This window comes from Microtus pennsylvanicus, chromosome 22 (genome assembly GCF_037038515.1).
Source record: "Microtus pennsylvanicus isolate mMicPen1 chromosome 22, mMicPen1.hap1, whole genome shotgun sequence".
Taxonomy (NCBI): Eukaryota; Metazoa; Chordata; class Mammalia; order Rodentia; family Cricetidae; genus Microtus; species Microtus pennsylvanicus.
Genome location: NC_134600.1, coordinates 34,156,509 through 34,183,736, shown reverse-complemented (window position 1 = coordinate 34,183,736; position 27,228 = coordinate 34,156,509). Strand labels below are relative to the sequence as shown.

At 46.5% G+C, this 27,228-nt stretch overlaps 1 protein-coding gene and 1 long non-coding RNA gene across 2 annotated transcripts in view; one reads left to right on the top strand and one right to left on the bottom strand.

Annotated features, from left to right (window-relative positions):
- Positions 1–571: 571 nt before the first annotated feature.
- LOC142839866 (uncharacterized) lies at positions 572–7,678 on the bottom strand. The gene is made up of 2 exons (XR_012908847.1): positions 7,188–7,678; positions 572–3,637 (listed from the first exon to the last, which is right to left on the bottom strand). It is a non-coding gene; the product is annotated as an uncharacterized LOC142839866 (long non-coding RNA).
- Positions 7,679–7,687: 9 nt separating this feature from the next.
- Rsbn1l (round spermatid basic protein 1 like) overlaps positions 7,688–27,228 on the top strand; it is a 46,169-nt gene continuing 26,628 nt past the window's right edge. Inside the window, exon 1 of the mRNA XM_075956237.1 lies at positions 7,688–8,249. Within this exon, the coding sequence (XP_075812352.1) occupies positions 7,688–8,249 (562 nt within the window). The remainder of the gene's footprint in view (positions 8,250–27,228) is intronic.

Sequence of the window (27,228 nt, the reverse complement as noted above, 5' to 3'; positions counted from 1 at the left end):
AACTTGTGCTCTGTCTTCAAATGTCCATAGCCCTCTCGATCAACACTACTCCCCCCGGGAGTGCTCCATTTGCTACAATTGATAAGCCTATTGATACATCCAGAGCCTATTACTTATATCACAGAGCAGAGTCTTGTGTTTGGACAAAGGCACAATGACATGCACCCACTGTAATAACGTCAGAGTATCTCATCTGCCCTAAAACACATCATTCCTCTACTGACCCCCATCACCCGTCGTCTGTCTCCAGAGGTCCCTTCCCAGAACTTTATGTAGCAAATCAGGCCAAATCCAGCATTTTCATTAGCATTCTTCATCCATATATAAATTCTGTGTGGCCCTGAGCTTTCAGCTCCTTTGGATAAATTCCAAGGAGCATGATTTCTGGATTATTAGAAGACTATCAAAGTACCTGTTGCTGTCTGTTGGTACCAGCACTTGGTAGAGCCAGGGTTCTAGTCTTTGATATACCAATAGGTGTTTGGTGGTATCTTGTTCTTTGTATTGGTACACATTTCAGCTATATCATCTGATGATGGAAGATACAAAATAATCCCACACTAGTCCAGAATTATGTATAATAAAGGGTTATTTATTTAGGGGAGACCCACAGATCACTGTCCTAAATCACAATCCTCTGCCCTAACGGGGAACAGAAACAGACTCTAGCAGCCAGAAGTGAGAACCAGGAGCAAGAGAGCCAGCACAAGCTTTATAGCTGCATTTGTAGTATAAGAGACCATGCCCACATGGGCTGCTATCTTAAAGGCTATTGGCCAAAGGAGCTCCCACAGGAATCATCTTTTCATAGGTGTGTGCCACCAGTGCATCCTCTTTGGTAAGGGTTTTCTTCAGGGCCCTAGTTTCATCTCTGTTGCTGTGTTAAAACCATCCCGACAGAAAGGCAGCTGAGGGGGGGAGGAAGGGGTTCATTTGGCTTTACAATATATAGTCCATTATTTGGGGGAAGTCAAAGCAGCGATTCGAGTAGTTAGTTTCGGTCATATCCACAGTCAAGAGCAGAGCGAAGCAGACGCATGCTACCCGCACGCTTGCTCTCAGCTAGCTTTCTTCACTCAAACACAGTTCATGCTCCACCCATGGACCGGTGCCACCCACCTTCACTGTAACTCAACACCCTACACAGACGTGTGTTTAGGCAACACACCAAATGCATACAAAATCTCAACAAAGCCTGGTGGGGGCCCCATGGTGGAAGAAGAGGAGCTTCTTCAGGTAGTGTTCTGCCTCCACATATGCGTGTCCCCAAATCAGACCAATGAATGAAAAACAAACCTAAAAGATTGTATTGTGTGACTGTGCCCCAGATTAGGAAGGGGAAGTTTTACAAGTTCTATGGAAAATACAAATTTGTGTATTTTGCTCTGTAGTTATCTCGGACTTGCTTTTTGTGGCTCATAGGGAGTGGTGTTATTTAAAAGGACTAGAACACGTGGTCTTGTAGGAGGGCTGTTTCTGGTATCTATTTAATTGAGTTAGTTTTTGGTGTGTATGTGTGCAGGGCACCCATGTACCTCAGAACACGCGTAGATGTCACAGGACAGTCACATTGGGTGCTGGCCCTCACCGTTCACTGCTGCCAATGAGACTCCACGGGCCCACAAGATGTGAGGCACTTTCCTGTTTCTGCCTTCTGTCTGGACCTAAGGGTGCTGGATTACATATGCATCCCACTGCATCCAGCTCTCCATGGGTCCTGGGAACCCGATCTCTGAGCACTTTATTCTTTGTTTTTCTTCTAGAGACAGGGTTTCTCTATGTGGTCCTGATTATCCTGTCCTGTAGATGAGGGTGGCCTTGAACTCACACAGATCCGCCTGACTCTCAAGTGCTGGTAATAAAGGAGGTGAGTACCACACCACCATGCCCAGTAGGTCTTTTAAGCCCCGCTCCCAACCCTGTTTGCGTATGAATGTATGTTCATGTACACTGCGCTTCTGGAGGCCAGCGTATGCTTGAAAAATGAGGGCATCACCGCTCTTAGGTATGGTTGAGAAGGGCTTTTTTGTAGAATTGAGGGAGAGCACCGTCAGAGGTATCTGGAAGGGTCTGGACTGAACTGGGTGAAGAGTGGAGGGCCAGGGGACAGTGAGACAGGAGAGACACACACATACACATACATACACACATACATACACACACATATACATACACACAAACATACACACACATACACACATATACATACACACACATACACACATACACGTGTGTGCGAGAATGGCTGAGTTATCTAGGTATCTGGAACAGGGGAAGGGCAGTGAAGCCCCTGGGCTGGAGAGGTTTAGGGTAGGGGGAGGGGTGAGAAGTGCTGGGAGAAGCCACAGGGACTGAGACTTGTCCTGGGTTTCTTTGGGACCTCACAGTATTTTTGCTGCAAGATAGGATACATCGAAAGACAACTGACTTATCATCAGCACACACTCTAAATTTCAGCTGTTTCATAAAGGCCTTTGAAACAGCCAGGTGTGGTGGTATATACCTGTAAACCCAGCACCTGGGAGATAGAGGCAGGAGGGTCTCTGTGAATCCGAGGTTCACCTGGTCTACTAGTGAGACCCTATTAAAAAAAAAAAAGCTCTTGGAAAACAGAAAACATCCTAAAGCTAAGCTGAGGCGGAAACCCCACCTGGCACAGCATCCTAAGGGTGGTGAGATTTTGGCAGAGTGACTGACATTACAGCAGAAACCCCACCTGACACAGGTGAGGTGCCCAGTAAGCAGCATTCTAGGCAGTGAGATTTTGGCAGTGGGACTGACTCTACAGAACTGATCGTGATGATGCTGGGGGCAGGGTTTCCCTGTTCACAATTAAAGCGAAGGAGATGTGGGGATGCAAGTTCACAAACTGGGCAAGGGCTGGGTCATGAGTAAGAAGTTTCCATTACACTTTGTCACGTGAAGGTTTGAGGTCACGATACATTGTGCTGTGCTCACCATCTTTGCCAAGTGACCCCTCTTCCAACAGGAATGACTGGAAAACAGGCTTTCCCTTCCTTAAAATGGGCACCAAAATGATATGACGCCCCTTCATATAAAAACCCTGAGCGCAAAATAATTTCTCAAAAAGACATTTAAGAACCGCTCCTACTTACTCCCTGTGGGCCTTCTGACTCCGCCTTGCACCGTCTGCTTCCTGCTTTGTGGTTGCTACTGCCTCACCGAGGAAGCTTTTACACAGTGGCCGAGCCTTCCCCTACAGTTCTCTCTTTTGCCTTCCTGTTTTCTCCCTCCCAAGCTTAAGTACATACTCAAACTGGAAGGAAGACTGTGGTTAAGAAGCTGGTTATGGGGGCTGGAGGGACGGCTCAGTGGTTAAGAACACGGCTACTCTTCCAGAGGACCTGGGTTCAATTCCTAGCACCCACATGGCAGCTCACAACTGTCTGTAAAACCAGGATCCAACACTTTCACACAGACACACATACAGGCAAATACCATGGGCACCCGTAAGTACATACACAGAGAGAAACAAATAAAACCCTTTAAAAACAAAACAAAACTCACAGGCCTGGTGATGCGGTTCAGGGGGTAAAAGCGCTTGCAGATGGGGCCCTCCTGGTTTGCTTTTTTAAAAAGTCTGCTTGGTAAGTTCCAGGCCAGTTAGAGATCGTGTCTAAAAAGAAAAAAGAAAAGAAAAGACAGATGTCAGCCAAGGACCAGCACCCGAGGCTGCTCTCTGGCCGCATATTATACACATGCGGACACACAGAAGAAGACTACACCAGGAGCTGACAACCGTGGTAAAAATTCTTCCCCAGTTAAGCATTGTTAGGTATGATACAGTTGACAGGTAATGGCTGTTTATACAGAGACAGACTTTTACTAGCTAGCATCCTTGGACTTAGTTATAATTAAGCATGTTTTACAGTACTGTCTTTAGGTCCAGGTCCAATGTCCCTGCCCACTCAGCTCTTTTCCTATTTGCAAAGGGTAAGGAGACCATGAGGTCAAGAAACCTGCAGACCTTCCACACTGCTCAGATCCTAGGGCACTCTTAGCTGCTGATCATGTCACTATTTTTAGGAAAACGATGTATGTACTTATTTTAAACACATCATGCATATGTATGCTTTTTTTGTATAGCGGGTGGAGAGTTGGGGCAGAAGAATGGAATCAATCGGGGCCCTGAAACTTTTAAATTTGGCTTTCCAGATCATCGTGGACGTCGCTTTGTTCAAAGCAGCAGAACAGATTTGTTTCAGTCACGTTCTATCGTTCTATGGATTTTCATGAAGAGGTTTTAAAGGAAAGCATTTAACTGGGGGCTTGCTTACAACTTCAGAGCACTGGTCTACTCTCACCAGGACAGGAAGTGGACAGGCAGGGTTTGGGAGCAGTAGCTGAGAGCTTTACATCCTGACCCCATAGGCAGAGAGAGACAGAGCCTGGAATGACCTTTTGAAACCTCAAAGACACACCTATCCTAACAAGGCCACATCCAATCCTTAGCCACACCTCCTAATCCTTCCCAAACAGTCCCACTAACTGGGACCAAGTACTCCAACAAGCCTATGGGGACCACTCTCATTCAAACGACCACAGTATTTTACACGAGTTTGTCATTTTGGTTTATAAGGGTCCATGAGCATCCACAACCATATTTTTGCTCAGATTCATCAAGTTTAGGAATATATCTGCTAGTAGTATATTATGGGGCAAGAAATAGAAACTCCACACAGTGCATTGTAGCCTTCAGGTCAGATTCTCCTGAATTAAAATGTGAGGTGAGTGATGCAAACTTCCCGGCGTGACACAACTGATAAGAAGGCGCTCTCTTCAGGGTTAGTAGCTACAAAAGTTATTTTAGGGGTTGGAGACATGGTCAACAGGTAAGAGCACTTATTGCTCTTGCAGAGACCATGGATTTGTTTCCTAGTAAGGCTCACATTCCTGGGAATCCTTGGGGCTGGAGAGATGGTTCAGAGGTTAAGAGCAGTGCCTGCTCTTCCAGGGGTCCTGAGTTCAATTCCCAGCAACCACATGGTGGCTCACAACCATCTGTAATGAGGTCTGGTGTTCTGGTATGCAAGCAGAATACATATATACATAATACATAATAGATACACATAATAGATAATAAATCATCAATCCTAAAAAAATTCCAGAGAATCCCATGTTCTGTTCTGGCTTTCGTAGGTACCAGGCATGTATGTGGTCACATATATACCTGCAGACAAATACTGGTACACATACAATAAAAATAGAGAAGATATTTAAAAATTTATTTTACTTTAGTTTTTTAGCCAGATATTCATGAGGCCAAAGTTGGCCTTGAACTCCCTATGTGCTTAGTTGAACTTTTGGTCTTCCTGCTTCTACCTCTCAGATGCTAGGATCACAGAGCTGTATCACCATGTCTGATGAGAAATTATTTTAATTGTAATGGTTTCAGTGTGATTTTGAAATCTTGAAGAAGACAAATATAGGCTAATAGTAACCATGTAGTCAAATTTGCTCACTTAACACAGAGACAACAAGCCAGGCAGTGGTGGCGCACGCCTTTAATCCCAGCACTCGGGAGGCAGAGGCAGGCGGATCTCTGTGAGTTCGAGGCCAGCCTGGTCTACAAGAGCTAGTGCCAGGACAGGCTCCAAAACCACAGAGAAACCCTGTCTCGAAAAACTAAAAACAAAACAAAACAAAACAACAACAACAACAACAAAAAACCCACAGAGACAACAGAGGTCTCACCAGGCAAAGTGGCCTGGCAAGGAGACTGGTGAGCAGCTGACTCCGGTCCTGTCTTATCTCTCACCACACGCAGTCAGCACACTTCAGCGCTTGCTCTCACTGCTAGAAACTATGCATTTCGATACTTAATAGCTGAGATGCATGAATATATAGTTGTATGTTATTTAGTAGATCATTAAACAGTCACTTCCTTCCTGGAAATCACCCCACCGCACGAGCAGATGCTTTCTAAAGAGAGAAAATGGAAACGTGAACCTTAAAAAGATTACTAGACCAACTGATACTAGTCATAGAACTTGAGTCTGTTAGGAATGCCCAGATCAGACAATCTGCAGCACTAAACAGTCTTCATTTTATTGTCTTATTTGCATTGTTTCCTTAGGACATTTCCATACATGTATATATAGCCTTGTTTGCTCATATCCATACCACAACCCTCTCACGTCTTTGTTGATGGCCCCTCTTTCTTCAAGTAGTCCCTCTCTGCTTTCATACCATATACTGATTCGTTTCCCATAAGTGAGAACATGAGGTAACTTTCTTCCTCTCATTTCCTTAATTCTGTTTCCCTGTCTACTTTTTTACATGAAATACATATGCGTATGTATGTATGTAGATTCAAATCTAGATTTCATACATCAGACAAAATATGCGAAATTTGTCTTTCTGGGTCTTGCTTCAGGAAATATTCTTTTTTGTCAACAATCTTGTTCTAAAAACCAAAGGAAAAAAAAATGAGGCTGGACATAGTGGTGGACGCTGGAAGATGGGGGGCGGGGATGGACAGGTGGGGAATGGCAGAGGCTGGCAGGGTCTGTGAGTTTGAGGCCAAGCTAGTCTACATCATGTTTCAGGATAGCTAAGACTACACAGAGAGACTACGACTCAAAAAAAAATCAAACCAAACAAACAAACTAAAAGATGCATTTATAAACAACATTAAAAATTCCAAGTCCTAAGGCAGTGGGGATGAGACCAAAACAAAGGTAACAAAATAACAAAGTATTCTAATTTCCTGAAGCCAGCAGACTATTCTTGAGAGGTAACTGTAAACTCTGCAGAAAGTAACAGTTACTGTTGGTAGGGATCACACAATTTTTCCCCTGGTGAGCTAATTTATCACGTCTTATCTTTACATCCAGCCCTTGGAGATTCTGAACGCATTCAGGATCTAAGAGACACGCCCTGACTAAGGCTTCCACGGTGTTGTAACCCACACCTCCCTAATTCCGAATATTTGAGATAGAAGTCAAAGCACATGCTTGGCGAACTCTGAAATATAGAAATCTAACTTGATTTTCAAACATTTATAAACATCGCTAACAGATTTTTTTTTCCCGGTGAGTTAAAGGTACAATTAAAGTTAAAACCTTTAGCACTGAAGCTCAGTTTAAAGTGATTTTTATCTTCCCGCTCCAAAGAGATCCAAGTTCTGTCTCTGCAAGAAACTCTCTTAAAGCATTAACACTTACGACATCAGTTAAAACAAGGCATCTCTGCACTCTTTTAGCCTTTCCGGTCAATCGGGTTCTCGACCGATTTTTCTCCGAGACGAAAAACGCCGGATCCCGGTTTGCAGAGCGTTCAGAGGCAGGAGGGACCCGAGCCAATCATGGCAGAAAGAGAAAGCGGTACTAGTAAGTAAGGCAAAGTCTCCGGGGCGAACGGCAGCGCTACCTCGGTCCTGACAGACGTCGGGGTTCTTCCCGCGACGCCCGATTTCCCCGGGGCGCCGGCCGCGCACCCTCCTTCCCGGGAGCTCCGCCACCGGCCGCGCCGAGAGGCCCTCTGACCTCCGCCGGAGGCCCGCTCGCTGATCCCGCCCCGACGGCCCGGGTCCGCCCCTTGGATTGGCCAGTTCAAGGATCCCTCAGTCGAGCGCGCCCAATGGCAGCTCGGCCGGGGCCTGGAGACCCCGCCCCGTGCCCCCGCGCCGGGGAGCGGACGAGAGTAAATACAAGAGGAGCGCAAGATGGCGGCCCCGCCGAACCCCGCTCCGGGCGCCGCGGCCGCGCTCTCGGACAGGGAGGCGTTCGGCAAGCTGCAGCCGGCCTCGCGGGAGCCTCCGGGGGCGGCGTCCGCCAAGAAGGTCCGGACCGAGGAGCGGAAGGCGCCGCGGAGAGTGAACGGCGACGGCGGCGGCAGCGGCGGGAGGCAGCCTGCGAGCTACGGCGGCCCGGCGGCTTGGAGCTTCGCGCCCGCCTCCTCCTCGTCCTCCCCGGCCGCCGCCCGGAGCTGCTTCTCCCCGCCGGCCTCTGCGGCCCCCGCTCCCCCGCCGCAGCCGCTGCCGCGCACGCTGCTGCTCGCCCCCTCGCTGCTGCACGCGCGGCCCCAGCACGTCCTGCTCCCGCCCGCCGCGCCGCCCTCCTCCTCCTCCTCCTCCTCCGCCGCCGCCGCCGCCTCAGCCGCCGCCAAGCCGCGCAGACCCAAGGACCGGCGCGAGCGGGAGAAGCGGAGGCACGGCCTCGGCGGCGCCGCCCGGGATGAGAACGGCGAGGCCAGGCCGGCGTCGCTGCAGCCGCAGCCGCCGCGAGGTGGGTGCCGCCGGGGGAGGGGAGCGGCCGGGGCGCGGGCCGCGGGCCGCACGGAGGGAGGGAAGGAGGGTGCGTGGCGGAGACTCCCGGTTAGGGCGCCGTGGGACGTGCAACGGGGCTGGAGGACTCCCCGCCTGGGCGCAGTCGGCTAGGGACGGAGAGGAGAAGAGAGGTCTTTAGAGATCGGACGGGTCGCAGGGTTCGTATTGGCGACGCAGCCTCCAACAGCCAGAAAATCCTGTAAAAAAAAAAAATTAAAAGAAAAAAAAAAAGAAGAAAGAAAAGAGAGAAAGAAAGTGCGTGCGTGGTGGGTGTACCGGCAGAAGCTGGAAGCGTCCAGGACCAGGACGTTTCTTTCCTATTAGGGAAGTAAGGTAGTGCGCGCGGCACCGAGTGTTTGGTTTCTAAGGTGCCCGCCTTTCACTTTTCGAACTGCTTCATGTTCTTAAAGTGTTTAGGGCGGTCTCTTCTTAAATACTACCCTTCAGGAGCATTCAGCCGTATTCTTTCTCCCTCCTGCAGCAAATGATAAAATCAGATGCCTTGACTTTTTTTTTTATTTTATTTTAATGGCCAAGTCAAGTGACTGCGTAAGAAATGGGCAGTTAGTTTTCTTAAATGTCATTTTCCAGTATGCTTTTGTAACGTAAGCTAGTATAGTTTTCAGTGTTTCCTAAAGAGTCTTTAGTTATCTGTGGCTGTGTGGAGCTCTGACTGACTGTAATACAAAGTGGACGAGCCGGAAACTAGATCTTTATGAGATCACGAGGTTACATAAATATACATTGTCATTGTCGCACAATGTTTGGAAGTGCTGTTTTGTTTTGTAACGCAAGTGAAATGCCAAGCAGTTTTAGCCTTGCTGATCTCATGGTAGCTTAGATCTTGAAAAAATTATCTGAATAGAATATATTCATCATTTAAAGGCATACATGCTACCCATGAACATTTCTGCATCCGAGCCAAGCGAGTGGACCTGTGTTCCTGGTCCCAGTGAAACACTGTAAGGCGGTTCCAGTTTTCGAGAGTGTTGCTTCAGGAAGGCTTTGAGGATGACATTTATTTCCTTCTGCTCTGGAGTTGTAGGTGGTTAAGTGTTTTAAACGTCTGTGTCGCAGTGGCTAAATAAAAAGTAAGTTATAAAGTGCTTCAGAGTCCATCCGTACGCAGTTTGGTCTTGCTTGTGTAAGCTTCCCGTTTGCTTCTTACTAATTGCTGCAGAAATTAACCCCATTGTTGGAGTATTCGAATGGTGAAAGGAAATAAGCGTTTTAAGAAATGATATTGGCTTATAACATAGCATACATGTGTAGTATACATATATATACATATATATAACACAAATATATATGACCATAATGGTGAAGTGGCTGTTAAAGATACATTTTCTTGCAGTCTTAAATGACGTTTAAAATCCTTTTGGGGACTGTTGCGGTGGTTTGGGCATTTGCCATGTAGCATGACAATCTGGGTTCAGTCCCCAGGACCCACAGGATGGAGGGAACCAGCTTCCCACAAGGTGTCCTCTAACCTCCAGGTCTTCTGTGACAATAAGTGAGCCCCTCCAAAGAAATGTAGTAACCCCCGAACCTAAACCCCTTCTGTTGTGGGCTACCTGTTACTTTTAAGTATCAGCAGTGACGGTTTTAACGTTAAGAGGTGGGAAAGATATTTTCCATGACCCGTGTGGGATAATGATTAGATGGTAACTGTTTTCTTTTCCTCTGTGTCTCTTTCTTTCTGTTTTTGTGTTTTGAGACAGGGCTTGTCTATGTAGCCTTGGCTATCCTGGAATTCACTTTGTAGACCAGGCTAGCCTCGAAGTCAGAGATCTATCTGCTGGGATTAAAGGTGGGGCTACTACTTGTAGCTAGATGTTAACTATTAACTTTAAATAATTTATTTTTTTTGGCTAGAAGCAGCACTTTTGGGGGGGGAAATTAAAATCAAAGCAAAAGGTAGCTTTTCAGTATTTTGGTGCACTCTAGGGTTTGAATTTGACTGCATCTAGGTTCTGCTTTAACAAAAAAAGTGATAACAAAGTAACAAGATTTTTAAATATATTTGTTTCATAGATTGTTGCAAGTATAGGCAGTGTTTATTTTCAGTGCGTTTTATACAAATCTTAGTGAATGAATAAGTGATTGTTGTTTGACAGATATACTCTTTAAATGAATCTCTTAAGTTGGCGGTACTAGTTCAGAAACCCCTTGTTTACATACAGCACATTGACTTAACAGACTAAGTACCAGAAATTAGGTATAAAGACTTTTGAGAAAAATAGATCTTGCCGGGCAGTGATGGCACATGACCTTAATCCCAGCACTGGGAGGGGGTGGAGGTGGAAGAGGCAGGCAGATCTCTGGATTCGAGGCCTGGTCTTCAGCCCGAGTTCCAGGACAGCCAGGGCCACACAGAGAAACCCTGTCTCAAAAAAAAAAAAAAACAAAACAAAACAAAAAGAGAAAAAACTACATCTCAGTTCTGCACCTGTATTAACCCTCACTGCTATGTTTACATACGGTTTCAAACATCTTTAGAACTGTTTCTTTGTTGTTTATTTGTTTTTGTTTGTTGTGTTGTTTGTAGCTCTGGCTGGCCAACTACCATGTAGAACCAACAGGCTGGCTTCAGCCCAGTTAGTGCTGGGATTCGGGTGTGAGCCACTACATCTTGTGTCTGGGCCATCACACCCAGCTAGATCTTAGCTTCATTTACCTAACAGAAGCATTCAGATAAAGTAAATGTGTATTTGAAGCAATCTGAGACAACATTTAATAGTTGCTGAGTCTGAAGCATGGCTATTAATTTTCCTAACCCTACCGTGAATTAAAGGTGGGTCAGTCCTAACCCGCCTTTCAAGCCAGGAGGGCCCTAATGTAGGGTCTTGCGCACAGAGCTGACATGGTGTGTGCCTGTCGTCTCCAGGGGTCTGATGGGCTGTAGCTGTGCACAGGCTTCAGGGCTTACATAGTGTTGTGCAGTTCAGGCAGGCTTTAGAACAGCTGTCCTCTCCCTCCTGAGATCCGCCTGCCTCTGACTCCCGAGTGCTGGAGTAAAGGTGTGCGCCACCACTGCTCCACATCGGAATGAATTTTTAAAATTACAAAATAACCACATGAACTACTAAATTTTTCTTTAACACCAAGTGACATTTGAATTGAAAAGTATAGAAATAGGCATGATGGTGCATGCCTTTAATCCGAGCATTTGAGAGGGAGCCAGAGGATTTGTGGTCTTAGACCAGCCTGGGCTGCCTGTCCTTTTAAAAAAGAAAAAAGTAAAAACGGTGTGCGGTAAAAACGGTGTGCCTTAACGACGGTGTGCTGAGGGTGCCATGCGCTTTCACACTCTCCAGCGATGGACTGTTTTCTGTCTGTGTCTGTGTCGCTGTGTGTATGTGCAGCCTGGGGTTTATGCGTGCTGCATGCTCATACAGAGGCCAGACAGGGATTCGGGTGTTTTCTATTGCTCTCTACCTCACTGCCTTGAGATAGCATCTCTCACCGAACCAGAAAGCTTGTCTGTGGCTAAGCTGACAGGCCAGAGTGCTCTGTGGGTCCCCGCCTGTCCCCCAGTGCTGGGGTAACAGTCACACTCACGTCCTCATGAGGAGCAGCCAGCTGCCTGCCCACTGAGCGTCCTTCCCAGTCCCACTCTTCTGAGAGGTGATAGTCTGCTAAGGTTGTGTTTGGGGTGACCTATTGTACCCCCCCCTCCGCCTCCACCTCCGTCTTCTAGTGAAGTCTTCCTGTACCCTCCAGCGGCTTCTTCTCTAACATGCTTCTTCATGTAATTTTCCATGTAAACGACAATCCCTTCTGTCCCTTCTTCCTGAATTCGTCCGGTCGCTTCCTCTTAAAGGCCTGTGCATAAGCTGTCTGCCCTGGGCCTTGAGCTCACTGATGACGCCCCAGGTTCTTTCCTTGCTGTTGTGTTCCTTTTTCTGGTAGGTTACTCTCATAGTCTCATTTTTTCTACTAGCGGTACTGTGAGGAATGTGTAGAAACTGTAGTTTCTTTGGGTTTGATTCCCCCCCCCCCCCCCCCCCCCCCGCACTGGACTGTTGAGGATTTTCTCAGACCGCCTGCCCTGGGAAGTCTGCAGATGAACCTTGTTGTCCCCTCTGGTGCTGCTGTGTAGAGAAGCTGATCTCTGCAGTTGTCCGCTCTGTTTCGGGGTGTGCCAGCTCTCTCTCTGAGTTTTACAATTTCAGCTTTAAAGAAAAAGAAGAGTATAAGCCTTGTGTTTTTCTTCCTGTATTGTAATACCTTTCTTTAAAACCGACCGGGCTTAGCATCTCTGTTATTTCTTCAAGGAAGCTAATTATAGTTTCTTTGAAATGTTCTGTTTCCTGCCTTGCTTTGGTTGTACTAATCTTTTTTTCCTGTTTGTTTTGGTCTCATTTATTTGGAGGCTGCCCTCAAGTCTGTCTTATTTTTAGCAGTTCTTTCAATTTAGAGAAAGTTACCAAGATTCATCGAAAGCCCCTGAGCACAAACGCGCAGGGCTTACTCACCCAGCTCATGTTTTATCTGCTCTGGTTTTTTCTGGATTAAGCACTCTGCTTCTTCAGACTAAACTTCATTTCTGTTTCTTCTGTGCCAGATGCTGGACAGAATTGCTTCCTCACCTAGACTAGGTGGCCTAGCTTGCAGGACGCTGGGAGCCTGAGATCAGGGTTCTGAAGGGCCGCTCCCTGTCTGCAGGTGTGTCCTTCCCAGCTGTGTGTACTCACGGGCCTTTCTCAGAGGCACAGTGGGACGCAGTGGTTTCTTCCTAAAAGGCCACCAGCCTTACTTGGATCCGTCTCTCCCGTTTGTGACTTCTTATTCTGCCCCTAGAAGCCCAGTCTCTTGTGCAGCACAGACACAGGTGTCTGGGTTCTGGTGAGCAGGGGAGAAGAAAGCCACAGATCTTGCTAGCTGTTTGATAAACTCAGTTTCCTTGCTTTCATCTCAAGCCCTCCCTTTTCTCTGTGGGAACTCCTGGGCCTGGAGCTATTCTAGAGAATTTACCTGTTTTCCTTAGGAATATGTGGGTGTTCTGCCCTCTTTGCCCACTGCCTCCCATTTCCAGCTCTTTTTATGGTGTGTAAGATTGTCCTCATCAAGTTGGGGTTGTGGGAGAGTGCTTACCTGGTGTACACAAACCCCGGTGCTGCCAACAAGATTGTCATCGTGTCTCTGTCCTGTTCACCAAAGCATCTACCATTTTACTTTTTGTGGTTGTTGTTGTTTTATGCTTTATATTCCAAGTTATAGTTAAAGTATCTTCTGATTACACCAAAGGTGGTCTTTATGCTTCTCTTTCTTCCCGTTGTCCAAGTGTATTGTATGGAGGACATACCACTCTGTGCTTACCCCCTGCCATCAGCCTTATTCTCCTTCCATGCCACCTGGACGTCTCAGCTTCACGTGTGAGACCCAGGAGTCACACGCATGTGCTGTTTGTCCTTTCGAAACTGGCTGGTCATTCACTCACTTTATCTCGCGTTTTCTTCCTCCTGTGAATGGCGTGAGCCCTCGTTATGACTGAGAGGCATACATACTCGTTAAGGGATGATGTCACCTTTTCATAGTGTGATTGCTGAGGAGATAGGAGCCTGACATTTATTTGTTTACTCTGTATGGTATTCCGTCTGCCTGTATGGCTATAAACCAGGTGTGTGCCTGGTGCCTGAGGCCAGAAGATGAGGGTATAGATCTCAGGAACTGGAATTACAGTCCTCTGAGAAAACAGCCGGTGCTCTTAGCTGCGCCACCTCTCTGGCTCCACTCTTTCTCGTTTGTTTTCACTGAAGCTGCTCCTAAGGGGTGAGCATTCCCAGCCTTCCTTTTCTCTCTGATGTGGTGTGTGCACCTGTAGCTGGAGTTCATATGCATATGACTTCCTGGTGTCTGAAAATGTCATGTATATACGCGTATAAAATATTGCCATGTTCTAGCTTTTGTTCAAAAAGTAAAACTATTCATTTTTGCGTGTAGATGGAGCTGTGTAAGCAAATGCCCCAGAATGCATGTATGTGTAAGCATGTGCCTCAGCATATGTGTGTGTAAGCATGTGCCCCAGCATGCGTGTGTGTGTGTATGCATGTGCCCCAGATGCATGTAGAGGTCAGAGGACAGCTTTCAGGAGGGAGCCCCTCAGCCCCTGCACTGTGTAGGCCCCAGGGTTGAGCCTTGGTGTTGGACTTGGGAAGTGCCTTTGCCTAGTGAGCCACTTTGAAAGCCCTGTACTAGCTTTTTGAAAGAAATGACTATTTCAAAGGTTTTACATTGATTATAATAAATCTCAACTTTTCTGTCTTCCTTGGTGAATTAAACTTTTCAAATTTAGATGAACTGTTTAAAATAGACTATGGAAAAATAAAAGTTTTGATTTTTTTTTTTTGCTATAATAAAAATAGCAAGTATGAACTATTTTACAACCTTGTATTTAGTAAACAAAATTATGTGTCTTATCCACTAGACTACTTTGTAACTTCAAATCTATTTATTTTGAACACAGACTGATCCTTACATTGTATACTTTATATTCTTGAATTATAGATTGAAAAAATTTAACATTTTATATTGAAAAATGTAATATAGATAAAAATAAAAACAATATAATATATTCTGGGTATAACCTTCATGCTTGCTTCAATTTTATTGCTTTAATAGATATTTAATTCAGAGCCACTTTCATTGGTTTGTTATGTGGAGCAGTTCTGGAGAGCAGTTGCTCTGCTGTTGTTTTCTAGCTGAATTATGGTGAATATTGTATCTTAAAGATAACAGGCACAAGGCTGGAGAGGCGGCTCAGTGGTAAGGAGGACTGGCTGCTCTTCAGAGGTCCTGAGTTCAATTCCCAGCAACCACATGGTGACTCAGATCCACCTGTAGTGGAATCCGATGCCCTCCTCTGTTGTGCAGACCTAGGAAGACAGAACACTCATGTACATAAATACACACGTACATACATCACACATAGTAAAAATAAAAAAGATAGCAAATATGACCAGGCTTGGTGGTGTATGCCTTTAATTTCAACTCGTGGGAAATAGAAGCAGGCAGATCTCTGAGTTCAAGGCTAGTCTGGTCTACAGAGTGAGTTCCAGGACAGCCAGGGCTACACAGAGAAACCCTGTTTAGGAAGAACAACAACAAGAAAAAGGTAGCAAATATTGACTACTACTCAGTTGTCCTGTTTGAAGGTAATGAGAACTAGTTAGTTCAGTCAGACGTGTTTGTGATAGGTCATGGATTGATGCAGAATGTTCTTAGGTACACCTTGAGCTAGAATATGAACTTGAGAACAGAAATGACAGTGGCATTTATGGAACTGTAGTCAGCATTTTACCTATAGTTTTATATGTTTTATAATTCTTTTAAAATGCTAGATATTAGTCTTTTACAGAGACTGTGTAGCAGTCTATAGAATGTAACTATAAAATGCATGGAAGTCTAGGTTTCAGACTTGCAGATGATCTGGCTTCAGAGTTCTAGCTCTCAGCTGCTGAGTAAATTGTGTTCATTTTGTTTGGGTCTTCAGCCAGACCTATAGATAAGATAGCATGTGAGATTATTTGACAGTCAGAAAATTGGGCTCTGGAAGACCAGTTGTGTTTACATGTGGAGATGATGGAGAAGGCATTTTGGGGGTGGGAAAATGGTGGAAAGGAGGGTGGAGAGGCTTCGAGATGGCACAGTGGTTATGAGCACTTGATAATCTTGAAGAGGATCTCTCAGTTCCCAACACACGCTGTGGCTCTCAACAACCTGTAGCTGCAGTTCCAGGGGATCCAGTGCCTCTTTCTGGCACCCCTGCTCCCCAACCTTACCCCATGCATGCAACTCATGCAAAAGAAAAAAACCTCTTAAAAACGATTATAGGAAAATTAACATGTGTGGAATATTCAGTAGTCTGTGAGTAGAGCCATTTGGATGAGATTGATGCTTTACAAGTTTTTATTATTTGTTTATTTTGCGTATATTGGGGGGGTCACGTACCTAGATGTGCCTAGGAGATCAGGGAACAACTTAGTTTATTTTGCGTATATTGGGGGGGGTCATGCATGTACCTAGGTGTGCCTGGGAGATGGGGGGTCACGTACCTTGGTGTGCCTGGGAGATGGGGGGGATCATGTACCTTGGTGTGCCTGGGAGATGGGGGGGTCACGTACCTTGGTGTGCCTGGGAGATGGGGGGGATCATGTACCTTGGTGTGCCTGGGAGATGGGGGGGTCACGTACCTTGGTGTGCCTGGGAGATGGGGGGGGGTCACGTACCTTGGTGTGCCTGGGAGATGGGGGGGGTCACTTCATTTTGTAGGCATTAACAAGGCAGGCAGGTTTTTGTTGTTTGCTTTTGTAGGGTGATAATATATTCAGATTGATAATATAGGAAAAACAACTCGGCAGAATGTATGATGGATTGGCTGAAAGTGCAGGAGAGAGAGTGACATGGAAGTAATTTTCTATTTGAAATTGATAATATGACTGAGATTCTGAACACAGAAAGATAACTACTTTTAGAGGGAATTGTAGTAAGGTATATTGATTGTTGAATCTGTAGCAAGAAAATTGGATTTATTCAGGTTAGAGAAAACTCTGTCGTTAAGAGTCCTGGCTGCTCTTCTAAAGGATCCCGGTTCAATGCCCAGCACCCACATGGCAGCTCACACCTGTTTGTAACTCCAGTTCTAAGGGATCTGATATCCTCACCCAGACATACATGTAGGCAGAACACCAGTGCACATAAAAATGAATCATTAAAAAAGAGAATTGGATTTATTCATACATATATAATTTCAGATGGAGAGGATAAGGATATGATTTAAAAGTTGTGTGTAGGCCTGCAGAGCTGAATTTGAGCCATAGACAGAGTGTAGAGGTCTGTTACTAGATAACGCCCACAATTAGTGCTGAGTTCAGAAGTACTTTGAGTATTCTACAGAGAGGGTGATTACACCTTGTTAGTGTGTGCTCCTGTGTAGACATCTGTGGAGAGGGCCACCCCGAAAGCATCGGGAGCATGGCTGCGGTTTCTGTAAGGAACAGGGCATCCACCAGTTAGCCGTTAGCCTAGAAAAGCTCTCTAGAAGCCAAGACTAAGCCTGGTTTCCCTAACCCTTATTCCAGTCTACAGTTTAAGAGTTTATCCTCCAGCGTTTCTTCCTCCGTGTATTGTCTTATTTCTTCTGTTAGTAACTTCAGTGCCTGTCGGAGTTTGGGCCAGTGTTTTAATATTCAGCTTTCTGCTGACATAATGCTGTGTGACAGAGTCCACTCACCCTAGACAGGGAGCCCACGGCAGATCAAAGAATGGATGGATACCACTGGATTCCAACTTGCTGAGCCGGTGAGTTTTACTGTGGTTACTGACAGGGGCAGGCGTGACTCGGACAGCTGTATCGCCAAGGCCACCTCGGCAGGGATGACAGCTCAGCAGGCCGGAGAGTGTCCCTTCCAGTCCTGGCAGCTTGGCTAGTTCCTGCTTCTTTCAGGAAGTTGTTAAGGTCTGAGTTGTCTTGGTAGCTTTTCAGCTTTGACAGTCTTTGCTGCTCAGCTTTGACTTCCTCTGAGCTCTTACTGTTTACTCTGTCAGGGAGGGGCCTAGTGAATCTGGACCATTTCAGGGACTTCCTGAAGCATTTTGAGTTGTTTGCCTTCCTTACTGAGGAGCTTCCCTGCAGGGTGGAAGGTTTTTGTCTGGGAGGAAACTTTTCACAACACAACTCCTATCCAGTGTGTGTGGTGTCCTCCTGCCTTTGTGGTTTCCTGTGGTCTTTACGCAGTGAGTCAAGCTGGGATTCTGAATTCTGTCCTCCATTCCCACCCAGCCCGCTGCCAACTCTGGTCAGTTCAGGCCTTTGTCTTTTGTGTCTTTATTTACTTTTGGATTACCATATCATCATGCCCGAGATGTTTATAGTTGCCTCCTCGTGGCCTCCACCTCAGATCTGTGCTCTTTCAATTCACAGTGTAGTGAGTGTAACGAGACCTAAGTACGTACCTGGTCATATCACTTTCCTGTTGAGATGCAGCTCAGTTTCTTTAAAATGTTGTCAGGTGCTTTCGGTTGTTCATATCCTTGCTGAGCTCTCAGCACCTCCAAGGAGCTCCTCATTGTGCAGAATTTTCTCCATTCCCAGCTCCACACTGCTGTCCCACCGAATCCTACTTGTTTCAGGCCTTCGCTACCGAGATCTCTGCTGCTTTGAGCTGGGTTAAATGTCCTTGCTGCCACTCGCGGGCCACTTGCTCTTCTTTAGTCCTATCCTTTCCATCTGCTGATGGTCAGATGGGGGCTTGCGCCACGCCAGGCAAGTCCAGCATTCCCAGACCGTGTCTTTACTGGACTCTAAACCGGTGGTTCTCAGCCTTCCTGGTGCTGTGACCCTTCAATACAGTTCCTAACTTGTGGCCCCAGCCAGAAAACTATTTCATTGCTACTTCATAACTGTAATTTTGCTACTGTTCGGAATTGTAATGCAAAAATCTGATATGCAGGCTATCTGACCTGAGATCCTTGTGAGGGTCATTTCACTCCCAGAGGAGTCTTACTGCTCTAAACTCTGTGGAGTTTATATTCCCCATTATCTCATTTTTAGTACAGCCTTCATCTTCTGGGTGCTTGGTAAATGTTGGGGGAAATTAATTGCATATATTTCAGCCTGGAAGATATTCTTGCCGTTCTGAAACATTGCGTCAGCTCTTTGACACTGAGAGCACAGGAGAGTGTGATGGGATCAGAAGTTGTTGACTGGGGTGCGCAGGGCAGACTGAAGTAAGCACCAGAGATCGTTGTCTGTGGTGTGGGAGTTAAAAGGGAGTGAATTGTGTGGGTAATAGAATTATGCTTGGTTAATAATGAGTTGTCAAAGTTGGTCACCCTCACAAAAGCTTTTCATTATATCGTAAAACAGAATATTCTGTGTTCTAAGTGTCTGTTTACAAAACGATTTAACCAGCAGTGATTTGGGAGGTTTTTTTGATTTTTTTTTCCTAGCGCTTCTTCTCTAGCTTTTGAAGTCTGTTCTAGTACTCGTTCTGTAGATCAGGCTGCGCACAGAGACCCGTCTGTCTCTGCCTCCCGAGGGCACCACCACTGCCCAGCAGGAGTATGGGTCTTTATTTCAGAATAATACTCTCTTGGATCAAAAAGGTCTCTGCCCAAAAGATTGCCATATCAAGTATAGCGCCGTGATTATTTTTAGTAAAATCTGATCTGTTACCAATAGGTGGATGTGTTATATGCAATTTTGCTGTTTTTAAAAATAGCTGAGATTTATTTGTATGTGTATGAGTATTGTCTGCATGTGTGTTCACGTGTACATTGCTTTTAGAGGCAGGAAGAGGTTATCAAGCCCGGGTCCTCTGGAAGAGCAGTCTGTGCTCCTAACCACTGAGCCGTCTCTAGCTCCTTAGATGGAATAGACTTACGCGTGGCAAACGTCTGAGTTGTACAACACAGAAACGAGGAGGCCTTGGTGAATCTGTGACTTACTTTTGAGACCGTGCTTTTCTTTAGGCCCAGCTGGTTTAGAATTTACTATGTGGATTAGGCCAGCCTTGAACTAGTCTTTATCTGTCTTTACCTCCCAAATGCTGGGGTTATAGGTGTGACCCACCATGATTGGCCTTGAAATCTTGAAATGTGTGTGTGTGTTGGGGAAGGGTGTAAATGGTGTTGGTGTTGGTGTGGTGGCATTATATGACTAGTACACCACCTCTAGTATTGTTTTTCAGGAGCCCCCTTCCCCCCCCATTCCCTTGCTCCTTCTGAGACAAGCTCTCAGAAAATGGGACTGGGATGGGGCTTGCGCTTTAGGCTAGGCTGTCTGGACAGAGCACTGGAGGAGGTAGGAGGGGAGCCTGTTCCTCCTCCCCTCCCCCCCCCCCAGCATGGGATCCCAAGCTTACACTGCCATGCTTGGACTGACTGTTCCTGTATGGATGCTGGGGACCCAGCTCAGGGCCTCCTACCTCTGCAGCGAGCATTTGCTGACTGAACTGTCTCCTTTGTCTGAATCCTTGCCTTAGAAGAGGGGTAAAACTTGTCTCGTCTCTACAGGGAGACATTGGGGCTAGGTGCTCAAGGTTCTTGTAAACTTGAACATTTTAGGATTTTGAAGGCTAGACTTTTGTGTGCCCTTGGTTTTTTGTTTTTTTTTTACAACTTGACACAAACCAGAGGAAACCTCTGTTGATGAATTGCCTGGATCAGATTGGCCTGTGGGCAAGTCTTTGGGGGCATGGCATTTTCTTGATTAGCGATTGCTATGGACAGGCCCAGCCCACTGTGGCTTGTACCGCCCCTGGCAAGTGGTCCTGTTCCTGCCTGGAGTGTCCGCCCAGCCCAGCCCAGCCCGCCTCTGATGCTGGGTGCAGCCTGGGAGCCAAAGGTGCTTTGGTCTGTGTTCTATCACAGGGACAGATGCATGTTGTAGCCTAGCTGGCCTGGAACTGACTTTGTGGGGTTCCTGCTGCTTCAGTGTCTGGAGTAAGGAATCACATAGGAGAGCCAAGACGACTCAGTGCATATCCTGTTACCCTGCGAGAGATGACAGGATACTAAACTGACCCCTCCCCATGGCTTAAATTTGTGTGCGTGACTATGATGTATGTGTATTGGTGTAAATGTGGGCAAGTATCATGGCACATGTGTTGAGGCCAGACGAGAGTCTGCGGTGTTGAGCTGCCATGCTGACCTGTGTGGGCTCTCGAGCTAACCTGGAGTCCTCATGCCGGCAGAGCAAGCATTTCACTTGTGGGGCCTTTTGCCAGCCTCTCTCCATGTCTTAGCAGGTTTCAGTTTGGCCTCAGACGAGCACGAGCCAACTTCTTATGGGCTTTGGATGCTTGAGCCAGTTACACACACACCCACGCACGCACACTTTTTCTTTTGCGTGTGTACGTATAATTGCCTAAGAATTTTTACTTAGTACATTTTAAGTGGAACTAAATTTTGCCCCCCCCCGTGCTGCTCAAATTCCTGCACTTGTTTTTCTTTGTCTCTTTTCTTTGTTTTAACGCTGTTTATTTTATATTTGTGTCTTAGAATTTCTATTTCAAAGAAAATGTTATTTCTGTTTTGGTAAAACATCATGGCCAAAAGCAACCTGGGGGAGGAAATGTTTTATTTCAGTTTATAGTTCATCTTACAGTCCAGCATTGACGTAAGTCAGGACAAGAACTAAGGCAGAAGCCATGGAGGAGTGCTGCTTACTGGCTTATCCCCAGGGTTTCCTCAAGTCAGGGACCCCCAGCCCAAGGGTCGCTTTACCACAGAGGCTGGGCCTTCCTCATCCGCTGCTTATTTAAGACAATGTCCTACAGGCCAATCCCATGGAGACATTTTCTCAGTTAAGATACTAGGCCGAGAAAAACCAGATAGTGTGTGAGTGCTTGTTTGCAGGCAAGTGTGTACAACATGTATGCTTGGTGCTTGTACAGGTCAGAGGGGGTATTTGATCCCATGGGCCTGCAGTGGGCCTTCCTGCTGGTGACTCGTCAGTGATAGAGACTGTAGTACTCTAGGAAGCGTAGGTCGTTGTGACTGTTGCTGTAAGAGTAACTGTGCTATGTTGTTACCATTTACCACGAAAGAGAATAATGGAGAAGAGAAGCAAACGACCTTTGCCCTCCAGAGTCCGCATAGCCTGGGGTTTTAGAAGCCCCAGAGCAGCGGCTCCAGGACTCTCTCAGGCCAGCAGTTTACAAGGCCCGTGAGCTGGGTTGGATGGAGCTGGATGTTCCAGTCTCTTAGTCTTCTTCTTGTTTACTTTACGAGGCTGAGTTTCTGAGTTTCTCTGTAACTTTGGCCGGATAGACTAGGATAGACCAGGCTGGAGACCCGCCTTCCTTTTCCTCCCAGGTGCTGAGATTAAAGGCGTGCGCCACCACCACCTGGCTCAGTTCTTAATACACATAAGTTTCATTGATTTAAAGACTACTTACCCTTCCAGCAAACCATGCCTGCCTGCGTGGACGAACATTTACAGGAAGGGTCAGGTACTTTACTGTCTGCCTTACAACTGTCTTTTCATGGGAAAGATTTCTTTTTACATTCCTAGTAACATGCCCCCCCCCCCCCCAGCATCCCTTTCTTTTTATCTTAGGCAGGGTCTCACTGTGTAGCCCTGACATTGCTAGAACTTACTACATTACCAGATTGGCTTCAAACTCAGAGACCTAGCTGCCTCTGCCTCCCTAGTGCTGGGTAAAGGTATAGTGATGTGTTGCTTTTGAATGAACAAATAAAGTTTGCCTGAAAATCAGAGTGCAGAGCTAAACCATTAGTTGGCCATAGAGGCCAGGCAGTGGTGGCACGTACCTTTAATCCCAGCAACTCAGAAGACAGGCAGGTGGATCTCCGGATCTGGACCTCCTCGAGTTCAAGGCCACCCTGGGCTACGCGAAATTGAATCTGTCTAAAAGAGAGACAGAGCTCACACAAAGGTGATCCCAGCCCTTGGGATCGCACACCTTTAATCCTAAGGAGTGGAGGCAGGTATATAAGGTGGGAGGGGACAGAAGCTCAGACGTAGTCTGAGGATTCGTGGAGACGGGATGCCCATTTTGTCTGAGCATCGGTAGAAGTAAACTCTCTAGTGACTGACTGTTCTGCTTCTCTGACCTCTCAGCTTTCACCCTCTAATATCTGACTCTGGGTTTTTATTATTAAGAACAATTAGAATTTGTGCAGCATAAAGGTGCACACTACATATCTGGCTAATTCTGCATCTTTCATTTTTTTTTTTTTACTTTGTATTAGGACTCTCCTGTTTTGTCCTTCTGCTTGTATCTTACAGGAATTAAACAAGTGCAGAGGTATTGCCTGCTGTAGGGGGCGGGGAATGCAAACTAAACTGTTTGTAATTTCACTGGAGAGTGAATAACGAGCTAGATCATTAGGTTTCAAACCAGGAGGTGCCTACTAACATACCAGAGCAGACCCCGTACTGACCAGCACACCTGGAGCCTACCCAAACTACTCTGGTTCTTATGGAACCCAGCCATTATGCCAGCCCAATTTACCCTTTGACCTCTTTGCCTCCTGGCTCTCCCTCTCCTCTCCCTGCTTCCACATGGCCCAGTTCAGCCTGCTGATGATGTCCACTGTGCACTTCCCCAGATGTCTCTGCCTCTAGCTGTGTTTTTCTCTTGTCTACAGTAAGCTTTCTCCGTCACATCTAGGAGGATCATAGTTGTTTTCCCTTCTTCCTACTTTCCTTCCTTTCTTCCCTCCATCCCTTCTTCTCTCCCTCTCTCTGTCCCTTCTTTCCTTCCTCCCTCTCTTTCCCTTCCTTTGGTTTCTTAAGACTGTTTCTCTGTGTAACAGTCCTAGCTGTCCTGGAACCTGCTTTATAGACCAGGCTGGCCTCGAACTCACAGGGATCTGCCTGCCTCTGCCTCCCGAGTGCTGAGATTAAAGGTGTACGCCACCACCGCCTGGCATAAAATCATTTTTAATTGGTAGGGATAAAGGAATTCTCGAAAAAGGAACATATGATTTTGGCAGACTGAGTTGGGTTAGGCAAAGGCATTCTTAAGTGTAATTAGCAGAAATGTTGAAATACTACATTTGAGCAAGGAATCTGGAATGGCATTGGTAAGTAGAGGAAGAAAAGACAGAAAAATTAAGTACTGACCTCAAAAGTCTTGAACAGCATACCAGTGTAACAGAACTGAAAACTGCAGAGAAAACAGCGAGTTTCTGGGCCTTATTTGGGGGAAAAAAGCCTTTGCTTTGCTTGCTTTTGTGTGCAGTGTAAACGGCTCTGCCAGACCTGCAGGCCCCCTTGTCCAGGTGCTCTGAGTTGTGGGAGATGCCCTCAGTCATCCTTGCTGTGCTCCAGGTGCTGAGTTGTGGGAGATGCACACAGTCATCCTTGCTGTGCTCCAGGTGCTGAGTTGTGGGAGATGCACACAGTCATCCTTGCTGTGCTCCAGGTGCTGAGTTGTGGGAGATGCTCTCAGTCATCCTTGCTGTGCTCCAGGTGCTGAGTTGTGGGAAATTCTCTCAGTCATCCTTGCTGTGCTCCAGGTGCTGAGTTGTGGGAGATGCTCTCAGTCATCCTTGCTGTGCTCCAGGTGCTGAGTTGTGGGAGATGCACACAGTCATCCTTGCTGTGCTCCAGGTGCTGAGTTGTGGGAGATGCTCTCAGTCATCCTTGCTGTGCTCCAGGTGCTGAGTTGTGGGAGATGCACACAGTCATCCTTGCTGTGCTCCAGGTGCTGAGTTGTGGGAGATGCTCTCAGTCATCCTTGCTGTGCTCCAGGTGCTGAGTTGTGGGAGATGCACACAGTCATCCTTGCTGTGCTCCAGGTGCTGAGTTGTGGGAGATGCTCTCAGTCATCCTTGCTGTGCTCCAGGTACTCTGAGTTGTGGGAAATTCTCTCAGTCATCCTTGCTGTGCTCCAGGTGCTGAGTTGTGGGAGATGCACACAGTCATCCTTGCTGTGCTCCAGGTGCTGAGTTGTGGGAGATGCTCTCAGTCATCCTTGCTGTGCTCCAGGTACTCTGAGTTGTGGGAAATTCTCTCAGTCATCCTTGCTGTGCTCCAGGTGCTGAGTTGTGGGAGATGCACACAGTCATCCTTGCTGTGCTCCAGGTGCTGAGTTGTGGGAGATGCACACAGTCATCCTTGCTGTGCTCCAGGTGCTGAGTTGTGGGAGATGCACACAGTCATCCTTGCTGTGCTCCAGGTGCTGAGTTGTGGGAGATGCACACAGTCATCCTTGCTGTGCTCCAGGTGCTGAGTTGTGGGAGATGCACACAGTCATCCTTGCTGTGCTCCAGGTGCTGGGTTGTGGGAGATGCACACAGTCATCCTTGCTGTGCTCCAGGTGCTGAGTTGTGGGAGATGCACACAGTCATCCTTGCTGTGCTCCAGGTGCTGAGTTGTGGGAGATGCACACAGTCATCCTTGCTGTGCTCCAGGTGCTGGGTTGTGGGAGATGCACACAGTCATCCTTCTTGCTGTGCAAAACTAGCGTGTTCACACGTCAGATACGTAGGAGTGTTCCAAAGATGACAGACATTCTCTACCCTGCAGTCCTCCAAAAAACATATGGGAGAACAGAGAAATGTCTGGAGGTCTCCTTTTCTCTGTCCCCTGCTCTTCTGTGAGGCGCAGCTACACCTTGTTTTCCCAAGCCTGCACTTTAACTATCTCCCCAGTCTGTGTGGTGGGGCTTCTAGGACCTGCTGACACCAACCGTGTTTTCTTCTTTTAGTTAGACAGAGCAAGGAGAATTTGTTTAATTTGTTCTAAGCAAAAGTGATGTGATGAATTATTTTGAAGAGATTTAATTAATGTGTTGCCCCTTTGAGACACTCACAGTTTTAGCTTTTTAAAAACTAATAAGCAGACGAATGGGTTTTGTTCGGACGTTTTCATACATGTTTTTGTTGATTCTCACCTGTGATGTCGCTTCCTCCTTCACTAACCCTCTTCACCTTCATGTTGCCTGTACTTTGTTAACCTGGAAAGAGGATGAAAGACGATTTGGTTATAAGTACCTTAAAGAAATGAAGGTGTGGGGGCTGGAGAGATGGCTCAGTGGTTAAGAGCACTGGCTGCTCTTCCAGAGGTCCTGAGTTCAATTCCCAGCAACCACACGGAGCTCACAACCATCTATAGTGGGATCTGATGCCCTCTACTGGCATAAAGCTGTACTTGCAGATAATGGTACCAATTTACATAAAATAAACAAGTAAATATTTAAAAAAAAAGAAATGAAGATGTGGAGTTTGGCAGGGACTGGCTAGGCAGACTTGGAGATTCATGTCCTTAATGACAGCCATGTAGTCACAGGAGGACTGGAGGTGAGACAGAAAAGCCACACCACTCCTCTGTGGAAGACTTGCCAGGTGTTCCTCAGCACCACCTTCTGAGTCCTGGCTGGACTGTAGAACAGGTTCAGATAACTCAGACCACAGAAGGGGTGAAGAAGGCCAGGGTGTTTCCGACTTCTTCCTAGGTGACCCATAAAGAATGTTCTCTGAGGCAGGGACATTGGCCACACCTGTGCCCGCCAGGGACCGAAGTGCTGGAGGCTGGAGCTCAAGCTCCTCCTGAGTCCTTTCTAAGCCACTCTTCACCTGGGAGGAGCTCGCGTGGTCAAAATGCCACTCTGTTTTCTGACCAACGCTGTCGGGCCACGAGGCCAGGCCAATGCATATGGTGTCATAGGAAGCTATGAAGTCCCTCCACAGAGTCTCCAAGAAGTAGAAGGCCATGACTATACTATAAATGCAGAGGCGATGGGGCGTGTGTGAGCCCTTTGGCTTCTAATTCAGTTCTGGTTCCTAGCACACACAGAGGACTGTGGATTGCTACTAATTCTGTGAGTTTACCCTGTTATAAATAAACCTCTGTTACACACTCCATTCTGGGCTAGTGTGGAAATGTTCTTATTGCCACAGTTTTATAGTAATATAAACTATTGACGGCAAGGCCCTATCTTTGTTTGGATTTTTTAGACTATAGATCACTAAATGCTTATGCCTGATAACTTGGTATTACAGTTTTACTAGCTAACCATGTTCTTCCTAAATGGTGAGGGAACTGGTGTCTAGTCTTCCTGTAGTTCTTTGTTGTCATTTTCTGTCTTCATCTAATTCTTGTGATAATCCTGTGACAGTTGGAAGTGTTAACAGGGTGCGTGTGCTTGCTTTTAGAGCAGAACTGTGCAGCCTACCGGTCTGCCCCAGTAAAGATAGCCTGTGGTTTTCTGTAATTCGAGTTAACCTTGCATTTTATGACATGAAATGAGGGAAAATTATCATTGAAATTAAATTTGTGATAAATTTTGATCTGTATTGTGTGCTCAGTGAAAGAAATGTAGAAATTTGACCTAAAACTGAGAAAGGAAAAGAAAAGGGAATTTTTTTCCTGTCATCATGATTTTTGTGTGTATAATGTTTATTTTGTTTGTGTTTTTGTTCTTTTTCGGGGTGATCAGGTGTCACTTTGCTGTCCTTGC